This window comes from Mchenga conophoros, linkage group LG14, assembly GCF_057382185.1.
Source record: "Mchenga conophoros isolate Kocher_MC1m ecotype Shallow Benthic linkage group LG14, M_conophoros_male_GT1.1, whole genome shotgun sequence".
In the NCBI taxonomy this organism is placed as follows: Eukaryota; Metazoa; Chordata; class Actinopteri; order Cichliformes; family Cichlidae; genus Mchenga; species Mchenga conophoros.
The window spans coordinates 34,250,031-34,258,199 of record NC_140539.1 but is presented as its reverse complement, the minus strand read 5'-3'; the positions used below and the strand labels follow the sequence as shown (position 1 = coordinate 34,258,199).

Below are 8,169 nucleotides of genomic sequence, written 5' to 3'. Positions count from 1 at the left end.
GTGTGTGTGTTACTTTAATTATAAACTGCTTATGTTGCAACAGAATGCTGTTATGTGTATGCAACTCTACATGTATTATAATCCTTTGTATTTGTATTCTTTTTTTTTTTTTTTTAGCTTAAATGTAAACAATAGCAACAAAAAACAACAACTTTAAAATGTCCTTTTGTTTCTCTTTTTTTCCCTCAGAATAAATTCTGACTAGTCTCAATGGTTGAGATGGAGGAGCAAAACGGCAACATGTTAACCCCGACTGCTGAAGTTCCTGTATGAACTGAACAACTCTGAAAATCCAAGGAAAAGCTGCGTGTATTTTATTTAAAGCTCAGATGGAACTTGATGGACAGATGCAGGCTGCATTCAGGACTTTATCACACTGGCATATGAAGAGTGGTACCAAGAGAAAGTGTGCACACACAACATGTCACTTTATGCTTGCTCTTCTCCTAGCCTCTGGTGTCACTTTGCAGCCACTTGTCTTATTATGTCTTATTTGTTGCGATTTAGGGACTGTGCGCATAAGCAGAGGTTTTTGCTTGGGAAGTAACCGTGTTTGTTTTCAGAGGCTTCTCTAACATTTAGTGCTCATGAAATATGTCAAACCTTTTCCTCTACTTGAAGTTAAACAGCTAGGACAGAGAATAGGAGACATCTCCCACTCTGTGTTCTTTAACTGAAACCATAAAACAAGTGGAGTGAGTGAAGGAGCAGGGCTGAATGAGCTGGAGGAAGAGCTGCAGCTGGAGGAGGAGATCAAACTGATGTATGAACAAGACTCTCTGCTGAAAAAGGTGATATAATCAAAACAGATTTTTTGATGTTATAAAAAGGCATTAATCAAATGCATGGTCTAAAAGTAATGTCTTCAGTAGACATCTTATACACTCTACACTTAGATCCACTTGCCACTCAGTATTACGGTTATGGGCTGGGCCAAGGCTTAAATTATTTCCTGGTAGTATCCAAGGCCTCAGGTGTGGCCAACTTGCCGTACTTCTTAGGCACCTTTTTCATTGCACCTTTCTGCAACTCTGATAGTTGTCTAACTTCCCTCCGTGCTACCTTGATCTTGGCCTCTAGTCTCCTTCTCCATGGAGGGTACTGCTCCTTGTGGCTATCAGTGATGGGAATAACCGCGTTACAAGTAACTCAGTCACTCAAAGGGAATAAAACTTTCATCTTTACGTCATGGGGAGGTCCAAAGAAGGCACTCTTTTATTTATCTTTCTGTGTGACAGCCAAAAAAAAGCCCTCTTAGCAACAACAGACGAAACTATAGAAAAGGTTCCTAATTGCACAATTAGCACAAATAACACATCTAAACATATAAATTAATCAACAAAACATGAATTACTATTTATTTCTTATTTCTTAATATTTCAACTACTAATTGTTTCAACCTTAAATATCTAATAAAATGAAATGAAATGCGAGAGTTGCCTATGACGGCAGCAACATACTTACTTTAAGACATCAAAAATCAGACATCATATTAATATCATATATTAATACAAAATTAATTTTGTATTAATATCAGAATTATTTTTGATAGCAATGGTTAGATATGTACAAGGAAATAAGTTGAAAAAAAAACATCCATTTTGGGAAGACCTTAATCTTTTTAAACTACTGGGAGCTGTGACACGAGTCAGTAGATTCAGTATTTTTTACTTTTTCCTCCCTCTCTGTTTTCCTGGTTACTAATAAAGATGAATAGAAAGATTATTTTAAAAAGTTTTATTTCGTTTTTTTTTAAGAATAAAAATCTGTTCACTTTATATTTTTAAACTGACATGTATTATAGAATACTAATAATTAAAATGATTCATTTAGACTCATTTTTAGACAGATACAGAATGCTCCATAAAAGCAGCCTTGTCAAATGAATTATTTAATGCTATTGATGAGATGGGATGGTTTTGCTTTTGTTTTAAATTCTGCAAACTGACTATTAGGTTTTTAGGTGTTAAAATAAGAGATTCATTAAGAAAATAACACCATAATATACTAAAATAATAATAATATCCTAACCCTTCATCTTAATCATAACAAATGTGATAATCTCATTCTATTACTTTGAAAGGATTTGTATACATGCATGTACAGGCACTTAAAATCAACTTAAAACGATCGACATCAGTTGACAGCTAATTTCAGGAGACTGGTGATTGCTTGGTTGCTAATTTTAATTATTATTTGAGATAATCTGTGACAGAAAAAAGCAAAAACTGTCAGTGTTCTTTCTATTTTTTAAGGCTCAGGCCCTTGCCATACTATCATTACTTGTTAGTTGATTTTGTTTGATCTTTTTCATTTTTTCTTAAAAATCTCTAATCGTGAAACCATTGGTGCCTTATTTTGGTGCCTCTTCAGGTTGAATTGATCTTGTTTGAAGTTTATTCCTGTCACAGCTGCTAGATGGCAGCATGACCTAAGAGAGCAGAAACACACTTAAACTCATATTCATTGATTATTACAACTTAAACAGACAGTGCTTACTAATCTGATTTATACATGGGGATTACTTATTGAAAATGTGCTCTGTTTCATTTGTAAAGCTCAATCTTGCAAAAATAACTTGGATTGTTTGTTGCACAGATTGGAACTGGTCATTGAGTTTGTGATTCATACAGAAAGTCGTGACATTTGGAGGGCTTGTTGCCTGCTCCTGGAGTAAATAGGTGGAACTGGGCTTGTCCTTTGTACAATGGTGATCGGTATGTTAAGCACATTCCAGATGGATGGAATGCAAGGAAAGGAAAATGCCACTACCCAACTAAAACAATTCTTCCAGTTAAACCAGTTTATCATACTTGTTCACGTGTTAATCACTTTCTCAACACAAGTACATCTACACAACCTGCTGTTATTTTTAGCCAGAATGACTGTGTCTGTGTTGCTCCTATGCCTTGTTTAACAGTCAGCTACCTCAAAAAGCAAGGGGTTTCAGGAAAGGCAGACGGGGTAAGCTGGGTGTGGGCCTGTAAATGGATGGAGCGGGTAAAGGAAGTCGGGAAGGGAGAACGTGAAGAAAGGAGCCGAAACCTGCAGAGGTAGGAAGATCACTATCTTTCAGCTACTAGCCTTTGATTTGAGTTCTTCAGTACACTGATTGTGTGGTGCTAAAGGAAGGATATGTCAGTATAGTAATTGCTTTACAGCAAGTTTTAAAGCCAAAGTCTTCTGTGGTGGTCATGTCTTAGAACTTACCATTACACACAAGGCAAAACATCTGAAGTAATTATAAATTAGTATACTGCTATTTTAAGCGTTAGCCTCTCTGACACAACTGGAAATACAGCTGGTCTGTTATTGTGAATTTGGAGGATTTCAAGGATACCATTATTTGTAATGTTCCATCACTATTTGTGCTGTTTTAAAAACAAGATTTTGTAAATTCCAGTCATTATGCGGCAAGCGATGATCAAACCTTAATGTTTATTAAAGGGAATTTTTGTCTGCGTAAAATTTGTGCTGGCCTGAAAGAACTTTCCCTTGTCCTTCCCATTTAGCAACCATTTAATAGTGTTTTTAATTATTAGGTAACCTTGATCTCACACTGTCTTGGTTTTGTTTGCTTTACCTACAGTTCAGCTCAAACACAAGTTGTTGCTCAGTCCCAGCACACACCGTGGTCCCAGATTGTGGGCACGTTGGGAGCCTGGTATGGCTTTACTCCAGTTTTTGTAGTTTGGTCAGTCTGCCAAGTGGAGGCACTGCCGCACCCTTCTGTACTGATAGTGGATGTGTGCTGGAGGCTACTCTTTGTGTGCCTTCTGTTGATTTCTCTGGGAGGTTGCATCCATGCCCTGAAGTGCTGCCTGCAGCCAGGACAGAGCCAGGTGAGCACAGCCTCATGGACTTGTTTGTGTTTTTATTTTTGTGATATTTATTCACTGACTTTTTCTCAATTCCAGGGAGAGCCTCCAGGGACTGAACAGGAGATTGTGACTGAAATCAGGAATGACCAGTGTTTACGGTGAGGCTTTATTATTGTCACACTTATATCGTCTTCAGTTGGTATGAATGTTTTTTTTTTTTTTTTTTTGGCAACAGTTTTCTAATAAATTACCCAAAAATTGTGTTGCATGTAGTGTACAATTTTTTGCTCTTTTCTTCAGGATGTACCAGGCAAGAAACCCAGGTGTGAATATTAATCTGATTCTTGCCCTGGCTGACAGCCTGCTGCTGTGTGTGCTGCAGGAACCTCTGCCAGACCCCAATGTGCCCCACATTCAGGCTCTTCTCTCCAGACTGGAGGTAAAACAAAACCAACTTAAGGAAAAAAAATGCACCTCACCCCACCCCACCCTGATGACTCTCTCTCTCTCTCTCTCTCTCTCTCTCTCTCTCTCTCTCTCTCACACACACACACACACACACACACACACACACACACACACACACACACACACACACTTGCCTCGAGCCATACTTTTCATCTCCTGTGTTTTCAGTTGCGTTATGCATTTAGAGCAGTGTAAAGTCTTTGTTCGTAATATAGATCAGACCCTCTACTCAGGAATACATAGATATTCTAACCGCAGGCAACACATGCCATCACTGAGCTCCTGTCAGTCCTGCTCTGAATTAAGTAGAGTGGAATGAGAAAAGAATTTAATGTTCTGTCTCTTTCTGCCTCCCCTGTCTATCGTTCTTGACAAAACAAACCCATAATACTAAAAATCAGCCTGTGAATCCTCTCTGTTTCATGTTAGTCAGTGTCTCACACACTGGAGGTGACTGATGTGGGATCAGAGGTGGGACTGGATGAGGTGGACCAAAGCTCTGTAGTGACAGAGAAACTGAAACTCCTCCACACCTACCTGCAGCAGAGGTGAGCTGCTAGTGTACCAACCATCTGCTTCCATGGAGCCATAGTTTAGTTGCATTTATGAGACACTCTTTTTCTGTCTGACAGGAGAGTGTCCCTGCGCACTCTTGTCCAGGTGCAGGGGGACTTTGAGGCCAGTGTGAAGAACATGCTGCAGGGCTTAGACGACCTCTGGGCTCAGCTGGAGGAGCTGCATACTGGGGTCACACTCTTCAAACAGGAGACCCAAGGCCACAGAGATCTGGCCTCTGCTCAGAGAGACACACAGGTAAAGACATGTGGAAACCAGTTAGCAAACTGTAGTATAGTTTACTTTTTTATTTTCACTTTGAAGTTTTTATTTTAACAGCTGTTGTTAACATTGTTGTTTCCCTTGCCTTTGAGTGTTGTTCATGATATTGTGTGTTTGCCGTAGAATTTGTTGTCGATCTTGGGTGACTACAGGAACAAACTTCAGTCTTGTCAGGTTCATTTGAAGGGCAGCACACAACTACTGCAGGTAAACTCCTCAAGAAAGACAAAAAGAATATGTTATTTCTGTTATTGTTGTATTCACTCAGAAATCGAATGCCCTGTTCCACAGGAGTTAACCTGGAGTCACACCCACATGAGCAACAGCGTGAACAGCAGCAGTGAGTCAGTTTGGCCAGAGCTCTTGCTTCAGTCTAATATTGAGCAGGTACACTAAACTTCAGACAAACAGCTTTAACAAGGTTTAAAAACGCACCAGGAATAAAAACATGTCTCTTCGTTCAGTTTGACAAGGTGCAGGAGAATTTCACCTCTCTGGAACAACAGATCTCTACCTTCCAGGCCCACCTGGAGGGACTCGGAAAACAAAATCAGGAAAAACATGCCGGGCCCCTCACTCATGCTGGCGGGCCACATTTATACTCGGTACCGCCACAGACTTCTTATCATGCCCACAGTAAAGTGTCTGTGGAGCACCGTAACTCCACCTCTTCCTCCACGTCTGCTTCCTCGGTGGATACAGGTACAGCCACAAAAACAGACAATACTTTCTCACTACGCAAGAGGTCGGCGCTACATTTCTCTTCCACAATCGGACGACGTCTGCGCATATCTGGAAGGAAGAAATGATTTGTTAAAAACGTATTTAAACGCAGATGATGTGGTAGTGAGCTAGGGAAGGAATATTCAAATGTTGATCATTTGCTGGTTGCCTAAAATTTTATTATTTATTGCTCTTTGTCATTGCATTACTTTGACTTGTATGTGTACTTTAACTTAGCTGCTTTATCTTTTCTACCTCTTGGATTTAAGAGCAGGCAAGAACAGATTTTCACTGTAAAGCACATTTCAAACACTAGGGGGCACACTTTCATCAGTTACTTCGAGAATAAACAGGTACGATGTGGACATGTACACTGATCTCAGGTTGACTGAGCCCAGTGTGAACCATTTCCCTGCTGTCAACAAAATAAAAGTATTGGGTGCATTTGTTCAAACAAACTTAAGTCAGTCAAAAATAGTTTTGAAAATTTGAATTTGGGCCAATATTTCAGGTGTTTTCTGTTATTTTAATTCACTGGATAAGGTCACCAGCTGTTCTCTTTGTGCTTGAAATGTGATTTTGAAAGTTGTATTGAAGTCTTATCCTGTACATCTCTTTGAATTTAAGAAGTATATTTTTATTGAAGGTTTCCGGTTAAAAAAAAAAAACCTATGGGAGAGGAGGCCAATATGGCAAGTATTTTTGTTACTAAAAACTGAGCGGCCCTCTAGACCATTTTTAAAAGATCTTTGATCCAAATTCAGTCACTCTGCAACGCTACACCAAAGGCGATGGTTTTCTCAGCCAGATTCCTAACGTTTCAGGCTGAAACGTGCAGGCCTTGTGATAGAAACCTGTTCATTCATGGCCGCAGTTAAGCGCCTGTTGCATGGACTCTGTACAGCATGTGTGACATAGATGTCATTTTGACCATGGACTTTCCTACCATCTGCCAGATCATGCATCTGTCTGATTTTCTCACACTGTGATTGGGAGTGGTGGGGCCGACCCCTGGGGGATTTGGGATGAAAGGAATGTGAACTGAACACTGCAGGATTTGAGCTGTCACAACACCAAGATACAAACACAGTGTGTGTGTGAACTTCGTTGTAGAGAGATGTAAAGCCTGTGGAAGGAGAGATGCGTGTCTGGTTGTTTGGACTTCAAAGACACAAGAGTTTGAATTTAAAAAATAAATCTTTATGACATGCCTCATGAGTTTGTATGTAACATTTTCCACTAATCAGTAATGGAAACACAGAACATAACTGTCTTGGATGCTTGGTTACAATAACAATGACCACATCTGCTTTGAGGTCCAACAGTCAAAAGATGTTTTATTAGGTGATTTAATAAATAAATTAAAAGGGTGAGAAACAGAGCTTCAATACAAAATAGTGGGGCACATCCTGGCTGTGTCCAGATAAACTCATACCTCACATTGCTGCCGTGTGATGCCAAGGCCATCAGAGGGATGGCATCTGGGAGAGCAGATGGCATCAGATATCTGCTTGCTGAAAATGCAATAGTGAGCGAATGAAATTACCACAGGCTTTGTTTAGTTACACTAAAAAGTTGATGGCTGGCTTCCTCAGAGGCTACTCTGGTCCTGTAGCAGAGGCTATTTCAAAGCCAGCTCAAGTATGTGTTGTTTCAGAAAATATGGTTCATGGCAGAGGTCAATCCCTCGCCTTATCCTGACAATTACTCAAGATCAGGTTTCACTGGCGTACACATAGCACGCATTTGTGCTGATCCCCCCGCTGATGACACCATGCCGTAGTATAAGCAACTGCTATCTGATATCAACAAACTCAAGACCTTGTCAAGAAACTTTCTTAAGATCACAGTTAATTAAACTGTTTAAAATCCACATTAAGTTTCCATTAAGATTTAAAATGGTTGTGTGTGTGCGGGTGTGTCTGGTTGGGGTCTTGTTAAGCTTTTATAATAACGGCAGTGACATCCTTGGTAATTTATGTAGACCTACATCTGAAGAGTGCAGCCGTGACATCACTCTGTAACATATCATACATAACGTGTGTGCAAACAAGCAGTTCTTAAGTCATTTTTTTTTGAACACATGAATGCATCAATCATCTTAGTATGTGATTAGATTAAATTTTAATTTTTAATCTTGTTTTAGAGAGTGTACAGGCTGTGGAGCTGCACCATGGCAGAGTATAAATAAGAAATAAGGATTATTTTAACTGTGACTCTATCAAAGCTACTTTAATAATGTCCAAGAATAAAAATATGAAGCTGGAAATCAGAATTATAGTCCATATATTCTGTGTATTTTGATTTCTCTAATTTGACA

General features: G+C 39.4%; 1 protein-coding gene across 1 annotated transcript; it reads left to right on the top strand.

The window, feature by feature from the left end:
• The first annotated feature begins 2,904 nt into the window (after positions 1-2,904).
• LOC146560174 (uncharacterized) lies at positions 2,905-6,981 on the top strand. The gene is made up of 9 exons (XM_085244101.1): positions 2,905-3,053; positions 3,590-3,842; positions 3,918-3,979; positions 4,122-4,260; positions 4,719-4,837; positions 4,922-5,102; positions 5,250-5,333; positions 5,418-5,513; positions 5,591-6,981. Exons 1-9 carry the CDS (start codon positions 2,905-2,907, stop codon positions 5,933-5,935), a joined length of 1,428 nt encoding a protein of 475 aa, XP_085100227.1. The 3' UTR covers positions 5,936-6,981.
• The last annotated feature ends 1,188 nt before the right edge of the window (positions 6,982-8,169 follow it).

Excerpts from the sequence above, each read along its gene's own strand:
- LOC146560174 (XM_085244101.1), top strand. The coding sequence starts at position 2,905 with ATGCCTTGTTTAACAGTCAGCTACCTCAAAAAGCAAGGGGTTTCAGGA. Across the intron at positions 4,838-4,921 it reads CACACCTACCTGCAGCAGAG|GAGAGTGTCCCTGCGCACTC; the intron begins GTGAGCTGCTAG and ends TCTGTCTGACAG. Across the intron at positions 5,514-5,590 it reads TTCAGTCTAATATTGAGCAG|TTTGACAAGGTGCAGGAGAA; the intron begins GTACACTAAACT and ends CTCTTCGTTCAG.